Raw genomic sequence first — 22,798 nt, 5'->3', positions numbered from 1 at the left:
CCCTGGGGGGCATATGTGTCAATGGGTTCAGTTCTTGTGTTTTGGTTCGCATATTGAATTATGGGTGATGGTAGAGATAAGGATTCGTGTTATGATTGGTGGGGCACTTCTGACAAGATCAAGATCAAGATAAGATAAGGAATCGTGGAGTGAATGTTTGTTATTATCAGATGAAGATAAGTGACATAATTTGTTAGTTGTAGATAAGTGACATAATTTATTAGTTGTAAATAAGTTACGCTATTGTTTTGAATGGAAAAGGGATATATATATATATATATATATATTAGTGGATAAAGATTCATGTCGTGATTGGTGGAACACTTTTAACCAGATCAAGATCAAGATAAGATAAGGAATCGTGACGTGAATGTTTCTTATTATCAGATGTAGATAAGTGACGTAATTTGTTAGTTGTAAATAAGTGACGTTATTGTTTTGAATGGAAAAGGAAGATATTATTAGTGGATAAGGATTCGTGTCGTGATTGGTGGGATACTATGAACAAAATAGGGGTAGGGTGAATGGGAGAAGCAACGTCAGTGTCTTGGATGTGTATTGTTATGAGTTGTGGATAAGTAAATGATTTGCGTATGGCATTATGGGGGATGGATAGTGATAAGATGATGCTTGGAATTTCGCTGGGGTCCCCCCCCCTTCTGCGAGGGACATCACATGTTGTGTTAGGTTCGCGTAAGCATTGTGGGTGTTATTTAGAGATAAGGAATCGTGACGTTATGTGTTTGGAAATTTCTGGGGAACATATGTCTCTCTGTGATATCACATGGTGTATTGGTTTGCCTATGGAATTGTGGGCGATGTTTTTGAGATAAGATATCTTGGAATTTTCCCAGGGTGACACACATCCATCATTGTCGTCATGTTTTGTCTTTGGTTGTCTATAGATGGCTGTACTAATTTTCCAATACATTTTGGGGTATTTCTTTCCTGTTAAAGGGTGGGAATTCTTAGAGTAGAATTCTCGGAATTCTTAGATATGGCGGCAGCGTTATAAAAAAAATTAAAAATAAAAAAAAATAAAAAATAAAAACTATCCAGTATTAGAATTGCGCTTATCCAAACATACGACCAGCAGATATTGTAATTACAAATCATTTGTTATGTTTAAGTTTAAAAAAAAAAATAACTTACATTTCTTTCCAGAATGGAGCATCTTGGAACTTTCGAGGGTTTTCTGAATATTCTAAATTGCTGATTTTAACATATATTCACAGCACAAAACACACAAACACAAGATCTGAAATGCAGTTGACTCTTTTTTCATTATCAGTTACTGGGGCTAACATGTATTCACAGCACAAAAACACACAAAACATAGGTGTTGAAAGATATTTCTGTAAATAACCAGAAAATCTAGTTGACTACTTAATTTAGATTACTATCCGATTGGTTCTCTGTATTAATTCCTTCCCACAGTTGCTCATGCTATGTTTTCCCAAACTTGGTGGGAAAGTCTATGCGTGGTTTTGTTGAGGATATGTGTTATTTCCTGTTTGGAATTCAGAGTGCTGTTAGAGTATGGAATTCTGACAAGTGAAATGATTTTTTTTAAATGGATTGGTTATTTTCTCTATTTTACTTTTAAAATTCAGTTTAACTACATATTCTAACAGAATAAGTGAGTAAAATTAATAAATAAATAAAATGTATGTGAATTTATTTTCCAACACTGTAGATTTCTCATTAAGTCTTATCTTAAAGATATGTCTCTTATCCGGTCACCAAATTGTTGTACCTAGGTGAGAAATCATGTGTTTAGCTTGGAACTCTCTGTTCCCGTGGGAAATTATTGCTGTAGTAAATTAATGCTTATATTTTTTTTCAACCAATATGACTATTAATTTTACCTTCGATTCCTTGTGCTCTTAACCTATTTCTGTAACTGAAATTTATTTATTTATTTTTTTTTTCTTTAGCATTAGTAATTTTAAGTAAGGATATGAGACAAACAAGGTTTCGAACTCCCCATTAGCATTTTCTTTTAGAAACTTCTTTTGCCAGCACAACAAATAAATAGTTACTTATTATTATTTCAAATGAATATTAGCTCTGTAATATATATTTTGTTAATTTCTATATTACCTTTTATTTGACTGTAATATTATTAACAAATTGTATTTACTGAATCTAACATACAGAAATTAAATAAAGTGAAAAAGACAGTATTTTTTTTTCTTATTCTTCTGATTTAACATTTGCGCTGATGTTCATAGTGTATGATTTGCCACTGGTGTTTCCGTGTAATTCACGCGATTTTTCTCCATATGACATTTCAAAACAAGTTGCACTATGGTTTTTACATAGTTCAACTATGTAAAACTCATTACCGTTAGTCCCAATTGACTGTTGTCCTCTCAGCCCGACATTTATTTCACAGTAGGGATATTTATATATATATATATATATATATATATATATATATATATATATATATATATATATATATATATATATATATATATATATATATATATATATATATATATATATATATATTTAACGCAATTGTTATATTAGATATTCTTTCCAATACAAATAAATAATTATTTATTCTTATTTCAAAATGAAAATTATCTCAGAATGAAAGAAAGAAAGAAAGAAAAAGTAAAGAACAAAATATGTTTACCTTCAAATAAATATTTATGATCACACCAAACAAGAAAGTCATCAGCTTTTTCAAAGTTTTGAAATTCATGCACATATTTTTTCATCATCTGGTATCATTTAAATGAAGAATGGGTCTGGCTATTAAGTTTGTTAATGTTTTTTGATTTTTCTCTTCCAATGGCGAGTATTTTTTTATATATGCACGTTGATTCACTTGTTATCTGCATGCTATGATACCTTTTTATTTTTTTGTCACTTTTCAGGTGAAATATTCTCCATTAAAATTCTGGCTATTAATTTAATGCCCAAATCCTTTTGCTTCCAAGAGTTGACACAGTTTCTTGAAATATTCGAGGGCTTGCAGGAACAAATAAGACTTTTAATTCACTGAGTGAATTTTCAAAAAAAAAGTCTCTGGTTAGTTTGTGGCATGAAATTTCACATGGAAAAAAAATTTTATGGTCTTACTTAAATTTGTATAACACATCAATGACACCCAATTTGTTCATTTAAATTTACACATTTTATTTGTGTGAAATATTATTTACTGAATCTATCATACAGAAAATAAATAAAGTGAAAAATACAATCTATTTTTTGTTCCTTAACCACCTTACCTGCCATTATGGATCAAATACGCATCCGCATACGCTTCGTATCCATATATATTTCAATGTAATATCAATGGTATAACAATTTAAATATGAACTTCGCATCCATGATAACTTGAACGTCTATAGACGTCTTGGCCGGTAGCGTGGTTAATCTTCTTATTGTTAAATTTGCACTGTTGTTCAAAGATTCTTCCCATGCTTGTGGAATTGCCATCATGTGGTTTTTGACAATGTGACTCTCATCTGAAAGTTAATTTTCATTTGGTGATCATTGAGAATTTATTACTGTAGTAAAATTAAGGGTTGCATATTTATTTTTTGAAGCCAATACATATATTTCTGAGCATTATTAAAAGCACAGAATCTTTCATTATGTTTCCAAAAGCATTTAAAGGTACACAATATGTTTTCATGTTTTGGGCATCCAATTTCATTTAAATCAAGAATAAGTCTCCTATTAACCTCGTTAATGTTTTTGATTTTTCTCTTCATTTGGCGAGCAATATTTGATATTTGCATGTTGATTCTATCATCCAATTTCTTAGTTTTTCCAGAGATAGTGAACCAATTTCTCACTTCAGCTATTGGTTATATTTTATTAACCAAGAATTCTGTTTTTTAGCGCTTTCAGGTAATTCTTTCCAACTACAAGGTGATTTTATCAATGCATATCTTACAATAATTCCACCAGAAATACAAATTTCTTTAGGAAATAAATGCGAAGTTTTATTCAAAAGAAATTATACCAATGATAACCGAAAATTCGTATTTTTCACCCATTGTAGATTTTGCATATTCGTTTTCCTTCATTCTTCTTCTTACATTACTTCATATGGCACCACAAATAAATAGTTATTTATTATTATTATTATTATTATTATTATTATTATTATTATTATTATTATTATTATTATTATTATTATTATTATTAGCTCTGATCTTATATTTTATGTTAACTTTCTGTTACAAAATTCTGAACAATTAGAACTTTTCACAAAGAAACTTTCAAAGAATTTTGTGGCTCACCCATTATTTTTACATCACCGAACACAAAAAACACCACAACACAATACAACAGCTGCTGTGGATGAACGATTACCTTAAGTCCAAAGTCACTCGACTCTGTGGTTTTTTTCTTATAGTACTGTTTAACCGTACCATGCCCGACCCTGACCATTCCTTCAAAAATGAACCTTTTGCGCTGATGACTGAACGACATGTTATTGCATACTGTTGGTGTGTTTTTATATTACTTTCTGTGGGGAAAGGTAAAATTTGTATTTGTGTTATCTGGAAAGTACAAACATTTTTTCTATACCAAACGTTAAAAGTTTAAGTCACGTTTTTGGGTTAAATTATCTGCTGTCTCTCTGTAAAACAACCAAATTCTAACAGTTCGGGTTTTCGATTATGTGAACGAAATGTTTTCAGATAACTCAAACAATGTCAATAGGTAGCATTAGACAATTTCTAAAATAATCAATTACATGGATATCAGTTTTCACCACTTTTTTCCCCGTTTCTGGCATTAATTTCACAGTAGTGATTTTTTTGACAATAATTAAACAGAATTGCATTAAGGTATAAAGTTATGGATTTAAACATCAAATTCTAATCAAAATAACTGAGAAAAAAATTCACTGTGGAAAAACACAACAACAAAAGCACACATCTTTGTTCATTTCAGTTTACAATTGCATATTTTATTTTGCTGAAAAAGTATATTCACAGAGAAAAAATCGAGCCATGTAATTACCTAAAAATATTTCACAATATTTAGTTTACGCTCTTAACATTTTCCAAAGAGTTCAATAAAGAAAATTTTCGTTACTCACTGTTTCTTGGTTACGTTACGTCAAAGTAGCTGGTCACACAAAAGAGTTTTTGGATCAGATACCATGGTAAGCACAGATCCATACATCTGATATTGTGTCAGTCTGGAAATGACACCATGCCTCCCTAAACTTTCTGTGTATTCTTTTGTAATAACCTGCCATTGCAGTCTGTTTCACGTTAGGCTTAATTACTGTAAAGGAAGAAAAGTCACAAAACAGATGCACCAGACACAGAACATTTAAAAGTTCTGGGAACGGGCCCCAGAGAGTCCCAGCTGAATTTAACCACTGCTTATAGGAGACATGATCACTATGCCCAATCATCCATATATTCGCCTCCTATTGGTCCATTTTGATAAGGTTTCATTGGCCTGACAACTGTTTCAAACTAGTTGGTTTTCATCAGAGACTAGGCAGAAACCTTAAGAGAGCAAAAATTCTCTTTCAATAATAAGGAACTTGAAATGTCAGAGCGGTGTATTTTCTGTAAGCGAACTCTCAGTGGGTACATAAAAGTATTTACTAAAATAAAGAGAAAAAGGGCTTCAGTTCGGCAATGCAAAAATTCCAGCATTATTTTCTTAATATTGAAAGAGAATTTTCTGGATTCTGGATTCCATGCTCTAAAACGAATCCTAAGGTGACACTATGAAAGGGAAATATGCACACTATATAGCATACAGATCTAATGTTTTCACAGAATGCAGTGTATAATTTTCTGGAATACTTGCCAGTGCTAAATGATGGGATTTCTATGTATACAAATGGGAGTTTTCACAAGATTAAAAAATATTGTGAAGGTAGTTGTAGCAAGTTGCATTTAGAATTAGAGCCAATTAAAAGGGACATTTTTATCTCGCTAAGAGCAGCAGTGATATGCTGCTATCTAATAATCCTGGTGAGTATCATAATATGCAGTATGGTTCATTTATTATAGATGCTTTATTGTTTAGTTGTTATCACTTTCTTTCAAGTTTTTTTTATTATATTATGTATCAAAGGTTGTAGTGGCTACATTATAAAATACTTAGATCTTGAACACACACTACAGCTTATCTATATTCTTGTTACTGTACGTGTTAACTAATTAAATACAACACTTTTGTAACAAAATCGAACTCTGTAACTGTGACTAGCACTCTTTACTACTGTTCAGTGCTTTTTGAAATCCTATTAATTTCATAAACACTTCCTGTTTTCTCACTATTTCAGTGAAATAATTTTTTTCTCCATTATCCTTTTATTCTGTTTTTACAGAAGAAACTATTAACGTCTCACCTCCATAGTCTCTTCGGCATTCAAATAAAACTCCAAGACATTGTCTGAAAAGTTCAACAGCTCCACTTCACATCAGCACAACTTTGGCACTATACAAAACTCAAATCTCTACAGCCCAAGATACCATTCTCACGTGTTTGGGTAATAAACCAAAATATTCCCTAAAATGTGTGCGCTGTCCTGAAGCGGGCATCGTTTATGAGATCTGCTTTAATCACTTCTTTCCAAAGTTTTATTTCTGATTTATCCTTCATCCATAGGTATTCTCATGGGCATTACTAGTTAACACCATTCTCCCACTTTCTTTTAAGTCTTAAAATTAAAACATACTTAACAGCCATTTATTGTCCAATACGACTACTAAGCCAACTTATTAAATTTAACAACAATCAGCAACGGAATACATTAAAAGTCAGGAATATTCTGAGAAGTAAACTTAATGGATTAAACACAGTGCAATAAAATCCTAGGCTGTACCAGTGATCTGATACATAGTAGATTGGACAAAACAACACCTAGACAAATTGGAACTTAAAACTAGAATATTAATGACTGTGTGTCATGCATTACATCCACGATGTGATGTTGGTCGGCTGTCTACCAAGAAGCATAGGTGGACGGGATGTGCTGTAAGTGAGACAGACTCACTTACAGCGCTCACTTACAATAGCACTGAGAAAATGCTTCAAGCATTTTCATACAAAAACTTTCTAAAAGCAATAGGGAAAAATCCAATTGCAAAAAGAAACAGCAAAATAACCAATATATGTGCTTGAAAAATAAACTCATGCATGTTCAGTTTCTGCGAGGCACTGAGTAAAAAACTAACATGCCTAAGACTTGACAATCGCTACAGTAAGGATATGTTATAAAAGAAACAGAACGGTTTATTCTAGAGAATAAAGAGAATATTGAGAACATAGTAATAACACTAAATCAGATTATGCAATCAGAAAGATAGAACTGTACAATATATGCTCAGTGTCTGCAGCAAGATAGCCCAAATTGATTATAAATACCACCACGATCAAGTAGCCCATATAATTCATAGGTATGTATGTAAAAATATGGTTAAAATATTTTCTGATAACTGTTGGCATCGTAAAATCGAGACGGTATTAGAAAGCGAAAGAGAATAATTCTTTGGAAGTTTAATATACAAACTAATCGTCCTTTAGAACGCAACAGACTTGACATCACAATTATGGAACATAGACAAATTTGGATTACCGACATCACAATGCAAAATAATAACATCATCAACAACAAAGAACTGGAAATAATATTAAATATTGCGATCTGCCAATTGAAGTTGGATGGCTGTGGTTTAAACAGGCCAAAATCATTCCAGTTGGAAAACAGTCCATTTTACTCTACATCGCAGATGTTTCAGGTAATATGTGCATTGCGCTTTACCACCAGTTAAATTATTGTTGGCTCACATCTTGTTTTGCGTGTGCTTCAACTGTGTGAATAAATTAATACTATTCATAATAATTATTATTTTGATGAGCTTAAGCTTTCATTGCTAAGAGAACTGAAAATATCATTTTAGTTGGCTACCTTGCTAGCAAGTATGGACATCTTGGCAAATTTTGTGTAATGGAATAAGTGAAAGCATAGAATAAGATGCGTCACTGTATCCACGAAAAAGGGATTGATTTAATCTCTCTCTCTCTCTCTCTCTCTCATTCACTCTCTCTCTCTCTCTCTCTCTCTCTCTCTCTCTCTCTCTCTCTCTCTCTCTCTCTCTCTCTCTCTCTCTTGTAAAGTTAATTTAGCATTGACATGCCTGCTATCAATTACACAGTCTTACAGATGTGGTTTAACATATTTGAATTTGGATACCTATTGAATGAAGGATACAATAGGTATCAACATAACATATACATGGAGTTGATGGTAGTAGTTGTGTTTAGAGAATTAAGTGGTAGGAGAGAGGGTGAAATGTGTGTAGCAGAGTAGAGTAGAGTGCCCTTCCCCAATGAGTCCTTTAAAATTTATTTTAAAAAAATCAGCAAAATAAATAAATAAAGTTTAGCTCAGTTGATGTGGCGTTTGCACACCATGGCACTTGACCGCAGGAAGGAAGACTTTGTTTCGAATCTAGTCGTCGACTAGAGGAAATTTTTCTAAGCCTTTTTTCCACCGTTCCCAAGCTGTTGATCTCCCTGAAACTAGGGTTTTTCGTCCCGTAAACTCAAGAAAATCGACCGTAGAACCCATATTATTTCAGACATTAAATATATTGTGTTAGGGACCACGAGATGGCGGACTTGTTGAGCCGTCTCTCTTCACTGCGTGCCACTTAATTAACGATAGCCTTGACCAGCTATCTCTGATTGGCTGCCAGTGGAGATTGAACTGCCTACCCAGTCTCCAAAAGTTAGATAGGGCTAAACGGCCTTGCCTACTCCCTATACGGCAATAAAAAGGCGTTAGCTGATTTTTTTTTTAGTATTAAACCACCAAAACTGCCTTGACGTGTTACATAAATAATTATAAGAATGCGAAGTGTTCTTTGAGGTTAATATAACATTTGGATCCTATAGGATTAGGTTAATTAAGATGAAATTATTAATTAGATGAAATAAAATTAATACGAAGAGTTTATGTTTTTGATATATTTTATCGGTATAGCCGTTTGGATGTTTTATATATTGTGGAGTCCTTTTTTATCACAATTTTTTTTAATTAAATGGCAGTTTGTGTCCCGTTTTCGGGAGGACAAAAGAGTTTTTCAGGACAGAAAAAACTGCAATGTCATACTTTTAAAGTTTATGACGTTTTATGGTCTAGTAATTCCTAATCAAAGAGGTGCATGCCACATCATTACTCTAACTTTTTCATTCAGGTGCATATCTCTTTGAAAACTAATTCGTTAAACCATTAAGCAAAACATAAAAATTTAGCGGTAATAAAAAAATCAGTAAATAATTTGTTAACTTTAATTGTCTTTGTAAAATGAAATTATTAAAGATGATTCATTCATGTTTACTTGAGAATAATTTGTTGTGATTCAGAATTCTTTGAAAATAATAATACAGTCTGGTATTTCGAAGACTCATTTATTTATAGATGGCACTACTTTACATTTTCCCGGCACGCATTATTGTGTTTGTTCTGTTTCCAGTAGTAGTGTAAATAAAACGGTTTCTTCGTTCCGTTGTTTGAATGAAATTTGTAGATTTCAGTGTATGATTAAAAATTACGTGTTATCCTTTGAACATTATAGAGAACACATGATAGGCACACCACTTCTCAGGTGTTACATTGTAATTTAAAAAATAAGCACAACAACAATATAAAGATGGGTTGTGAGGATGAAGTTCTCCAAATCGCAAAAAAGTTGGACAAAATGGTTGCAAATGGCGGACAGGTATTCATTTGTTATTGGTGGTCAGCTTGTTTGCTTCGTACACATAAGATTCATATGGTCCGAATCAGGGAAAAAAAAAAAAAACAAATTGCCTGGTGAAATTCACTTTTTTCCGTTTTGAATTTATATTCAGTATGCGGTATTTTCACCACAGTGTCATCGATTAAATGATATACTTTATATGCCTTAGTTTTGTGAAGATGAACAACTCGTGTATTTTTAATTTACTGAATTAATACAACTATATAATGTAAAGTAGTTTGTCACGTAATCTCACACGTTTTCAAAGAATTATAAAAACACCTCATTTGTAATATAAGTCATAAGAAAAACAGTCATTATATTAGTGAAATGAAATAATTAACAGTCATAAGACTTCTTTTCATTATGATTATCTCGTGGTTTCCGTCGCATCGAATTGATGTTTTGTTTCTGTTCTTCCCTGCTTGATTCAGGCTGATTGGATTTGTGATTTAATTATATTGTCTGACACGAACTGTTTTTAAGAAACTGTGCACCACAATTTTTCATTTGATTTGTATATTGTGTAATGTTAAAATCTTGCCATTAAATTTTTAATAGTTGTATCATACAGTTCAGTTCATTGAAATCACGTCTCAATGTTTTGATTTGCCTCAGCTGCATATTGGGTGTGAGGAGGAGTAATTTTTTTTCTTACTCCCTTCCCAACAGTTTATATATATATATATGTGCAACATACCTAAACTTCAGTCCTAAATTTCATTGAAATGAATTTGAATGAAATTATTTTTCATTAAAGTTGTTTTAAAGATTTTCTTCAGTGGTTTTCACTGAATTCTTTTACACACACACATACACTTTAAGGTTTCTGTGTTCAGAATATATAACCAGTTACTTAAGTTGCTTTTTTGAATTCATACGTTTGCAATAAATTCTTTATTTTCAGGCAAATTTTCAAACAATGCAATTTTAATGCCTGAGTTTTTAAAGCATGTTATCTAATGATTTCTGTGGTTTTTGCAGTGATTTAGTGACATAGGTCTTTTTATTCAAATTATCAAAGTTGATCGAAAGTGGATATCACTGTAATTGAAAAATTTGCTAATTATTAGCATATATATAGGTGGTGTAATGCAGATGACAGATTATGTAATGTGAATGGTAGAGTGGCCTCTTGTAATTAATCCTGAGACTTCATGGAGATGTATATGAAAGTACCAAGTAAAAATCCATTTCTCATTTTGTAGCATTTCTTTCTGTGTTATTGTTATTTTAACCTTTACATTAGGTTTCCATAACTCTGAAAAGTGACCAGAAAGCAAGTTGATTTATCACAGATGATGCGCTATATCTTATGATAAAATACTCATACAGCATACTACATAAAATTATGCTGCACACATTTTTGGCTGACAAAGAGTTTATTCTGAGGTGTAGTCAAATTCTGGCAGTCTTGTTTCATGTATGCTTTAAATTCCTACTTATCAAATAATATTATCATTTTCATATTGCTGTTTTGCTCTTTGGAAAATCAAATATTTTTGTCATTTCTTTGCAAAAAAAAAGTTGGTTTTTATCTGTCCCCCATCCCCAACCACCATTTAGTAAATAGTTTGGCTTCAGAATTATGCAGTGATTTTTCATTATCCAACCTTCAAATAATTAAACCTTTAGTTAACCAGGGAGTGCTTCAGCTTCAAAGCTATATAACTGAGAGGAGACCTCCACATAGCCTTTAAAGGAATGTGGAGAACCGATCAGGGCTTCTGATCTAATGTCCAATCCTCACCTTCTCGTGGTGCACCCTGTTAGGTATCTACTTGGATACTGAACAAAGAAGGATGGGCTGACAATTTGGGATTTAGCCGGCCAAATTGTATTCTTTATTGGGGCTTAAATCAAAATAAAAAACGATGGTACAAAACGACAGAATTTCATGCCAGCTAGGGCATCGCCAAGTTAACAAGGCCCAGGTTGTTTTCGCCAGGGCAAACAGCGAAACGTCACCTACTGGAACAAATCCTAAAACCCATCCCAACTCAATATCACCACAGTTCAAGATCAGTACTATCAACATAAGAAGCCTGAATGGCAAAGAAATGGACCTACAAATTGGATAAGCACCAGATTGACATAATAGGGGTGACTGAAACAAAAAAAAAAAAAAAAAAAAGCAAAAACTGGTGAGATCTTTCAGAGCAGTAAATGCAAAATGTTATATTCAGGCAATGCCAACCAAGGAAAAGAAGGAGTAGCTATAATATTCGACACTAAATATGAGGCTAATCTTCTTGAATGGCAAGCAGTCTCAAGTAAAGTTATGTGGGCAAATATGAGTATGGGGAACTGGACAATGAGACTTATTTGTGCCTATGGTCCCACAGAAGGTTCTACTAAGGTAGAAGTGGAGGAATTTTTTGAGGCTTTAGAGAAAGCAACTGAGACAATGAAAAAGGAAAAGTTGGTCCTTGTTGGGGATCTAAATAACAGAGTAGGAAATGATTGTCAGACATACAAACATATTTGGGGAATATTTGGAAAAAAGAGCAAAGCTAATAATAATACCTATTGGCAAATACCTGTTGGATTTCTGCTCAGGACATGGACTGGTTATTACTAACACAATGTTTCCATATAAAAATGTGCACAAATTCACAAGGAGAGAAGAGACAAGGAATTAGAAAAGTCTCATTGACTATGTTATTGTTTGATAGTGATAGTTTTCTCCCTGGTACAGGACACCAGAGTGTACCGAGGATTTGAAATTGGAAGTGATCACCATTTAGTCTTGAGCAGGATAAAATTGAATTTCATATTGAAAAGAATAACATGTAAGAGAGTTTTAAACAGAATAAAAGTTGATAGTTCTCATATATGAACTGAAGACTAAAATATACAAAGATTATTGAAAAAAAATAAAAGAGTTTGAGAACAGGAATCAAACCTTGGAGATTCAGTGGCAAGCCTTGAAGAAAACCCTGATTGATTCAGCCAGATAGGCATGTGGTGAGGTTGTCTGCAAGGATAGAAAAATCAAAACTCCCTGGTGGACACAGGAAGTTAAAGAGGCAGTGTAGGAAAAGAAGAAAGCATATCAAAAGTTCCTGGCAAAAAATAAGTCAGTTTGTGCTCTTTGAGAATACAGAGACAAATGCAAGAATGCTAAACACTGTGTAAAACTAGCTAAACAAAAGTCATAGGAGGACTTTGGCAAAAATATAGAAAATAAATATCAAGAAGATGGCAAAATATTCTGGAGGTTGAAGAAGCTTAGGAATGGAGGAAAGAGTGTTGTAAAAGGAGTTAGAGATGATTAAGGTGACATGAAAACGGGAGAAAAAGATATCCTTGAAGTATGGAGTAATTACTTTGAAAAACTGCTAAATGAAACAAGCAATGTTGACAGAACAGTGATAAAAAACCACTTACCAGGCATACAGTCAGGAATAAATATCCATACTTGAAGTAGAAAAAGCCATCAAAGGCTTGAAATGTGGAAAGGCAGCAGGAGTAGATGATATTCGACCAGAAATGCTCAAGTATGGAGGGTATAAAAGTCTTACAGTGGCTGCACCGCATATTTCAGAAGGCCTGGACTGAGGGACGAATTCCCGATGATTTGAGTGGAGCTCTCATAGTACCCATATATATATAAAGGGAAATAAAACTAAATGTGAGAATTACAGATGTATTTCTCTACTGAGTGTTCCTGATAAGATATATGCCAGTATACTTGAGAAGCAGTTGAGAAGGATTGTGGAAGAACGAGTGGAAGCTTGGTGAAGAACAAGCTGGATTCAGTCCAAATAGAGGTTGTGAGAATCAGATTTTCACTTCATGACAGATAGTTGAGAAATCATGAGAATATAACAGAGATCTGTATTTAAGTTTTGTAGATCTGGAAAAGGCATATGACAAGGTGCCAAGAAAGAAGTTATTTAATATGCTATAGTTATAGGTGTCAATGGGGCATTATATCACTCAATACTTAGTCTATATTTGAGTTGTAAGTCAGCAGTTAGAATTGAAAGAAGTACATTAAGGTGATTTAATGTTAAATCTGGTGTCAGACAAGGATTTACATTATCCCCTCTGTTATTCATTATCTATATGGATCACATTATAAAGGAAAGTGGTATTAAACCTGATATCAAAATTGGAGATGTTAATGTCAGTTCTTTGCTTTATCCGGACGATGTTATACTTCTAAATAAATCCACCACAAGTCTGCAAGATTCCTTGACTAAATTGAATAAATGCTGAATAAGGTCAGCATTAAAAAGACAAAGACAATGAAAATAGGCAGAAACATTTAAAATATCAACTGCATTGTGAATGGAAAACTTATAGAACAAGTCAGACATTTTAGCTACTTAGGTGCGATTTTTAGTAAAGATGGTAAATTAAATATGGTAATAGACAACAGAATCGACAAAGCTGGTATGGTAGACAGTCAACTGAATAAATTTATATGGAATAACAGAGAAATTAGCCAAAACACTAAATTAGCTGTATAGAAGACAGCTAATTTAGTGTTTACTATTCAAGCCAATTATAACTTATGGATCTGAGAACTGGGTGAGAAGTAAAACACTTCACCAAAGACTGGAGACTGCAGATATGAGAATTCTTAGAAAAATTAGGGGTGTGAACACATGGCATCAATGGCAATATCTTATTAAAAACGAGGATATTAGGAAAGAACTTGACACTGTCAGCATCCACGAATGTGTTAGCAGAGCTAATCTCAGGTGGTATGGTCACTTAAACAGAATGGGAGAGGAAAGATTAGCAAAACAAGTAGGAAAAAGACACAGAGGAAGACCAAGATATAGGTGGATTGATGCAGTAAATAGTGCCTTAGAAGATAGAAATATAAGATTTGATAATGTTGGAGTTTTGACAGGTAACAGATTGATTTGGAGGAAAATTGTAGATAGGAAGTTAGTAATGATGTAAATTTTTCATGTAGTTCTATCATATCCTGTACACCTCTTGAGGGTATCTATCAGGAATTTGATGATGATGATGATTAGTAACCAGCTGCTTGGATATTCTGAACAGCACTGTAACTGCTTATTCAGTTAACCATGCCCTCAGTTATTCATTTAACTGAATAGTAAATAAATTTTACAGTGTAACTGGATTAGTGAGAGAGAGCTGCAATGTCATCATCTTTGAACAGAACCTTAACAGTTAAAAAAGAAAAAAAAAAACCTTAAGATATGCGATTTTAAGTTTGCATTAGTATGTGCTTATCAAAAGACTTTTTTTTATTCCACATGAAACCACTTCAAAACATGAAAAAAAAATACACAAAAATTATGTTATAGCTTTCATCATAGATTATTATTTTGCAGCACTTTCATGAAGTCCAAGGACTAATTGCAGTACCCTACATCACACAATCCACAGTCTACACTACACAGTCACCATCCACCCATGCCATCTACTGCCCACTGGTAGTATTTTTTTCTCTTAATTGGATGTTTTCTGATTAATTTATTTGCATATGTGAGCATTAGAAAAAAAAAAGAATTGCTACCTCCATATGAGATTGCAATCACCTATCTCCATGTAAAGATACCTCTTGTCATCATAATAAGAATCAAACTCCAGTCCTTTTGATTTGAAGATTATGTTGTCCTGTTCTTCTAGCTGCATTATCTGGAGGTGCTTAAATATGCCTAAGGCCTGGCCTGAATATCACAATGGCTATTAAAACCCAAGAGATTGTTACATTTCTGATGTCATATCCAGTTGGTGTAATGGGCTGTAATCATAATAGGATAGAAAGTCTTTTCAACCATATGACTCATATATAGATCTCTACATCATGGTTTTCTCAGGATTTAAAAAAAAAAAAAAATTGCTGCATCATATTACAGTTACTGCTTGACTTACAATAAAGTTCTGTTCTGATGATCCTTACATAAGTCAAAAATCACTGTGTGTGTCATTTTATTATATATATATTCATTTTCATTCCTAATTCAATGGCCTCTTTCTTTTGCACAGTATCATTTTTTGCTTGATGTCCATTTTCACAAAGAAATAACCATTAAAAACATAACACATTTTTTTAATCACAAAATAAACATAATGAGAAATATGTAAATAAGTTTTAAAAAGAATCAAGTTGAGAAGCTCTCAGAAGTGAGCTGTAAATACAAATATTATTTGAGAAAAAATGAAAGGATTCAAACACAAGAACCAAACCTTAGAGACTCATTGATTGATTCAACCACTCTGAGAGGCTTGGGATGAAGTTGCCTGCAAAGATAGAGAAAAATCTGAACTCTGCAGCCCACTTTAGGTTAAGGAAACAGTCATGGAAAATAAGAAAGCATGTTGAAAGTGTCTAGAGAATGTTAAGCAAAATAGTGTATAAAAATAGCTAAACAAAAGTCTAGGCAACTTAAATATAAGCTATATATTGTTCTGTATCATGTTATTATTACAGTAACCTCTATTGAGTCAGTACACTCATTATCCAGAAACATGTCTATTATATTGAACCTTGAAATCATTTACACTCCTCATTCACAATGCACTCTAGCAATACATTCCACTCACCAACAATTTTATAAAAAATCTACTCTTACACATACCCCGCCTCCCTTTACTTACATCTTTATAAAAGCTCTTCCTAGTTTGCATCATTTGCAAACAACAATATTTCCCATCAGATCATTTCATTTATCATTGATGTACATATTAAAGCAGGTAATTAGTGGTATGCCACTAATCACCTGTCTTCTCCTGGACAGTTCCTCCATAAACCACTTTTTGTCCATCAACCACCCACTAATCAAAATTACTAGATTCCTATTCACCTCCATTTGCTTAAATTTATGTAACGGAGTTCTATGTGGAATCCTGTCAAATACCTTTGCCAGTACCGTCAACAGGGTTTAGCATAGAGGCAGCCTGCCTCACGGTGTGGCTTAATAAGGGCGCTCGATTAGCCATATTGTGGAAGGCGACATCACTACACTAGCAGTTCCTGTTAGCATAGCAAGTAAGGAAAGAAGTTTTTCCAAGCTTAAACTGATTAAAAATTATTTGTGAACAGCAATGACCCAAGAAAGATTGGTTGGTCTAGCAGCTATATCGATAGAGGTAGCCATAGCTTATAATTTAAATTTAGAGGAGCTTATAAACATTTTTATTGTGCGATATCCCCATAGTGCAAACATTTAATTAATATTATTATCTAATCGTTTTGCATTAATGTTTCTCTTGTAATTAAAATAAAATAGCAATTGGAGATTTTCTTACATTTTTGTCTTATAATCTATCAGGGGCAATATTTAATTGTTTGCTTCAGGGCTTGATCTAATTTGGCCAATTATGCCAGTTATCATGCCTCTATTTCACACCAAATAACCTTTAACTGCCTTCTTCATCCCTGTCCTCCTAATGGACTTCTACTCTTTTTGGCTTCGATTCTTGTATTATCAATAGCAAAACTCCTCTCCCTCCTATCCTGTTCCCTCTGAAGGAAACTGTATGCTTTTCATTCTATCGCTGTGACTATATCATCCTCATTCAACCAGGTCTCATTAATGCCTATAACTTTTGGCCAGGTTAAGCTAACGAGTGCTAAAATCTCCTTATTCCGAATGCTTATAGCATTTTTTTTATCTTGATTACCTTGATGGACCTGTGGTTTCAGTTAAGATTTCTCCATGGCTGCAGGTTGTAAAGAGTCCAGCCTCCTGTCTTGGGCTTTTCTTCTCCATTTTCTTCCAACTTTCTTAATCATTGGGTCTTCCCACCTTTAGGCTGGTCTTCCAGGTTTCCTTTTGGTATCTCTCGGATACCAGTTTGTAACTAACTGTCCATCGTAGATTGTTTTTATTATATCTATGAGTCCAGACTTCTTCCTGATTTCTGTGTGTCTTACGTGGTCTATTTTGTTTATATTGCATATTCTTCTTTCTATTGCACGTTGAGTTGTTATTAAGCTTTGTTGTGTTGTGTTCCCTGTTTCACTGCCATAAGTTAATGCTGGTAAGATGTGACTATTGAAAAGATGGGCTCTTATGTCTATATCTTTGTTTTGCTTGGTAATTGTTGATTTTATTTTGTTGAAGGCTATCCAAGCAGCTCTTTTTCTCCTTGCTATTTCATTTGATATATCATTATTCATTTTTATGGACTGGCTGAGGTAGATGTATTCTTCAACTTTTTCGATGGTGTGAGATTCTAGAGCGATTGTATGATCTCTACAGTATTTGTTTTTCATCCATCTTGTTTTGTCAGGGTGTATTTCCAATCCAATTTTTTGGCAGTTTTGGCTTATGTTATTCAGCATTGATTCTAGGAGTTTGGGTGAGTGTGATATTAATACCACATCATCAGTGAATAATAGGATATTTAATATTTCACCATCAATGTTTATTCCATCTTTCACGTCAATTTTTCGAATGATGCTGTCCAGAGTAGATGTGAAGAGATTAGGTGATAAGACATCACCCTGACGTACTCCTTTACCTAAGTTAATTTTAATCGGGTGATTGAAAAGGGTGATATTTGTTGTGCTTTCTTTGTAGATATCTTTTATGAGTTGGATGTATGCTTTTTCTACACCTTGTTCTATTAAAGCTTGGAATACTGCGTTATGCTCAACAATGTCAAATACCTTTTTAAAATCTATAAAAAGAAGTCAAAGTGGGATCTGGTATTCTCTGCATCTTTCTGTTAGCTGAGTAATAGTTTGAATGTGATCTATTGTTGAAAAGCCTTTTTTGAAACCATTTTTCTTTGTTATTTGCATTGATGGAGGTGCTTTGAAGTTCTTTGCAGCTATTTTCATTGATGGAGGTTTGTATTCGGTTTAGGATGATTCTGGCAAATATTTTGTGTGTGTGTGCTAATAGACAGATAGGTCTGTAGTTACTGATGTCTTCTTTATAACCTTTTTTTATGCAGAAGTATGGTCTTTGATGTTTTCCATTCAGTAGGTACTTTCCTTAATTGTATATATCGGATAAACCTTTCTGCTAGAGCTTTAAAGAGTATTTGTCCACCCATTTTTAATTCATCAGATTTTATACCGTCAATTCCTGGTGAACGGTCATTTTTCATATGGTGGATAGCCATTTTTATTTCTTCAGGTAGGACAGATGGTATTTCCAGATTATCCACCTTTCATTCCACAATTTCCCTTATACTTTATGTTGCTTAACCCACTAAAGTTGAGAGCTGCATTGAGCATTATGTGATCATTCTCCCATTTACTGACATCTAAGTTGTCTGGATCCACACTCACTTCCATTCTCTTCCCCCCCACCACCACAAAGACTTCTGACTCATTCAATTGAATGAGTAAGAAGTCTCATCCACATCATTCCTTCTGCACAATCTGCAAACTGACTCACTAGCTATCATGGCTCTCTGTTTCAGCTTTCCTCTGTCATACTGTGGCAATGGAGTCATAACTTTAATTTCTCTCTTTTTTTGCTTGTACTGGTAATACCTTCTTATCTTCTTGCATGCCACAGTTGTCTGCTAGATCATTCATATACCAGTCAAAATAAACATCTCCTTCATTCTCTGCATCCATGTGGCATTACAACATCCTTAATCTTGACTCCAGAGAAACATGATTTTGTCACTGTCCTCAAGCACTCCCTTTTATCAATGAATCTTCATACAGAATTCAATCTTTATTCTCTTGCTTTCACTCTTTCACACTCTGCTTTCTCCCCCCCTTCCATCTTCCCCTTCTTTCACTCCTGTGTCATACTATCTGTCAGGCAGTTCTCCATTCATTCAATCTTGCATCTTGTTCTGTAGAGAACTGCATGTAAGTGTGTTATCTTCTCCATTACCATATGATTATTGTCTTCATTTTCCACTATTTCAGTCATAGTATATGTATATAGTCTTTCATCTCACTTTTTAAAAAATATTTGATATTTTTAGTGATATTGGTTTTAAAAAAAAAAACACTTTGATATCAAAATTTGCTGATTATTTGCATGACTGTAGTATTTGTTTCTAAATTCAAAAGTGTGGAATGCTGATCGAACTCATGTTCTGGCCTCACTAGTGTAGAGTATGTCAGACATCAATGAATTCTGGCCAGTTTATAACAATCAGATCCTCTCCTTATAACTCTACATTGGTGGGCCTGATAGTCTGGATGTATCCCTCAGAGTAATTAAAATATTTGACTGGAACACGATATCTGGGTGTGAACTAATGTACGCAGGCATCAAGGAGTGGCATGACATCCATACTCCTCAGAGGAAAGGATCAACCTCTGTTTTCTGCTAGGTATATAATGCCAGTCTTTTACTGCCATTTTATTTATTAGAGGCTTGAAATGATGAAATACCATGTTTGGACTTCGGAACCTGAACCCAGCTTACTTTTTCTCTATTTCTTTCAGCAGGCAGTATGAGTGGCATTTTCAGAGTTATGCCAGTTATCATGGAAGACTCAACATTTGTTTTCACTGGCAATCTACAGAATATCAGATATTCTAACCACAATCTACAGAATAGTTTGGTAAAATTATCCATCTGTCATGACTCGATAAAGAATCTCTTACTGTATATTCCATACCTCTTCCACTTTCAACTCAAACAACCACCATGAAAAGTCAAGAAAAAAAACAGATTGAATGTGGATAAAAGCAAACCTTCCATATTAATCTAGGTTCGCCACAAATATGTATGATGTTAATTCCACCCTCAAGAATGTTCATTTCTATCTCCAGTCTGCAAAACCACAACTGTTTTTTTCCTAATAGACATTCAAGTTTCATCTTCTTCAATTGCTACTCATCTCAATGTCCCTAATTACATCCTTTTTTGACTTTTCATCTCAAAAGTGGCAGTTCTGTGCATCACTTTGATATACCACCTTAATATCTCCTTCTTTGATCTCATTAGAATAAAATATTTTACTGCATTCTATCATTCTCGTAGGGGCTTATACGTTGGTTATGCATTTCTAAATCACTTAGGGAATTGAACAACGTAGATTCGAATATAAATTAAATTATAGTTTAATAAATATTTCCGATATTTCGGCAACGTCACGTTGCCATTTTCAAAAGGAACTTACAAAAAGGCACGTGCACGCAGGCACTACAACACAGTAACTGAGAATGAAGATATGAAGCTATCGTTCTCTTAGAAGTCCTGATGGTGCCCTCTAGCGGGCTAAGTAGATGTTCTTGGCCGTTGGGCTGAAGGTCTGCTGATGTATGCTTCCCAAATTTGGGGCAGTCGGATACAACCAAATTTGTTGAGGTTTGGAGAGTTTCTTAGGGCTGAGGCTGATTCCATAAATAGTCTTTCGAATTTGTATTTGCTATGGTGTATTACTCTAGCTTTCTTCCACCGTATTCTGTGGCGTGTATCCAGAGCATGGTCTGCAAGACCAGAATGGCTGTACTTGTGAAACTGGATGTAGTCCTTGTGTTCAGAAATTCTGATATTTGCTGTCCTGCCTGTTTGGCCAAAGTAAGACAGTTTACAACGGCAAGGGACCTGGTATACACCAGGTACGTCTAGGGGAAGTGGTTGGTCTTTGGTGGAGCGAATGAGGGATGCCAATTTTCTGTAAAGCCTGTAACAGGAGGTGAGGTCGTGTTTTTTTAAAATTTCGGTAATTTTTTCCGAGGTGCCTCAGATGTAGGGAATGGTGATGGATTTAGAGTAATCTTTGTTGTGGAGGGGGGGGGGGGCTGTGGTTTGTAGGTTTTAATATTTTTTGGATTTTTTTTGGGGGGGTTGCCATTGGCTGAGAAAGTGTTGAGGATGTGATTTAGTTCAGTGTTTAGGGCCATGCCGTTAGAACAAATTAGTTTAGCCCTGTTGTATAGTGTTTTTACCACTCCATATTGTTGTGAGGGGGGGGGGGGTTGTTGGTGAATGTATCTGCTTGTATGGGTGGGTTTTCTCAGTTTATAGAAAACCCACCCATACAGGCAGATACATTCACCAACAATCCCCCCCCCCCCACACAACAATACAGAGTGGTGAAAATGCTATACAACAGGGCTAAACTAATCTGTTCTAACGGCATGGCCCTAAACACTGAACTAAATCACATTCTCAACACTTTCTCAGCCCCCCCCCCAAAAAAAAATCCAAAAAATATTAAAACCTACAAACCAAAGCCCCACCCTCCCCCTCCACAACAAAGATTACTCTAAATCCATCACCATTCCCTACATCCGAGACACCTCGGAAAAAATTACCAAAATTTTAAAAAAACATGACCTCACCTCCTGTTACAGGCCTTACAGAAAATTGGCATCGCTCCACCAAAGACCAACCACTTTCCCTAGACCTACCTGGTGTATACCAGGTCCCTTGCAGTTGTAAACTGTCATACTTTGGCCAAACAGGCAGGACAGCAAATATCAGAATTTCTGAACACAAGGACTACATCCGGTTTCACAAGTACAGCCATTCTGGTCTTGCAGACCATGCTCTGGATACACACCACAGAATACGGTGGAAGAAAGCTACAGTAATACACCATAGCAAATACAAATTCGAAAGACTATTTATGGAATCGGCCTCAGTCCTAAGAAACTCTCCAAACCTCAACAAATTTGGTTGTATCCGACTGCCCCAAATTTGGGAAGCATACATCAGCAGACCTTCAGCCCAACTGCCAAGAACACCTACTTAGCCCGCTAGAGGGCACCATCAGGACTTCTAGGAGAACGATAGCTTCATATCTTCATTCTCAGTTACTGTGTTGTAGTGCCTGTGTGCACGTGACGTTGCCGAAATATCGGAAATATTTATTAAAGTATAATTTAATTTATATTCGAATCTACGTTGTTCAATTCCCTAAGTGATTTAGAAATGCATTCTATCAAATTCATTTACTGTCTCTGTTGCTCTTGTCATGACACCAAGCCACCTGAACTTTTTTGATTTCCTTTTTTTAAATGTTGATTTTCTCTAATAATGAAGGCATCTTCATTGCAGATATTAATGTTCATTACCTCATCTGGCTATACATATCAAGACATTTGCTGTCACCAGACAGCAAATGTCTTAGTATGCACATGAACAAATTGTTCATGTGCATACCAGAATACC

At 34.3% G+C, this 22,798-nt stretch overlaps 1 protein-coding gene across 1 annotated transcript in view; it reads left to right on the top strand.

The window, feature by feature from the left end:
- Nucleotides 1-9,500: 9,500 nt before the first annotated feature.
- Nucleotides 9,501-22,798, top strand: part of TfIIS (RNA polymerase II elongation factor) — a 163,861-nt gene continuing 150,563 nt past the window's right edge. The window contains exon 1 of the mRNA XM_090410830.1: nucleotides 9,501-9,734. Within this exon, the coding sequence (XP_090266956.1) occupies nucleotides 9,666-9,734 (69 nt within the window). The 5' untranslated portion in view covers nucleotides 9,501-9,665. The remainder of the gene's footprint in view (nucleotides 9,735-22,798) is intronic.

The sequence above is a fragment of the Typopeltis vanoorti genome, chromosome 20, assembly GCF_054136105.1.
Source record: "Typopeltis vanoorti isolate ZY-2024b chromosome 20, IOZ_Tvanoo_1.0, whole genome shotgun sequence".
NCBI lineage: Eukaryota > Metazoa > Arthropoda > Arachnida > Uropygi > Thelyphonidae > Typopeltis > Typopeltis vanoorti.
This window is presented reverse-complemented; position numbering and strand designations above follow the sequence as displayed.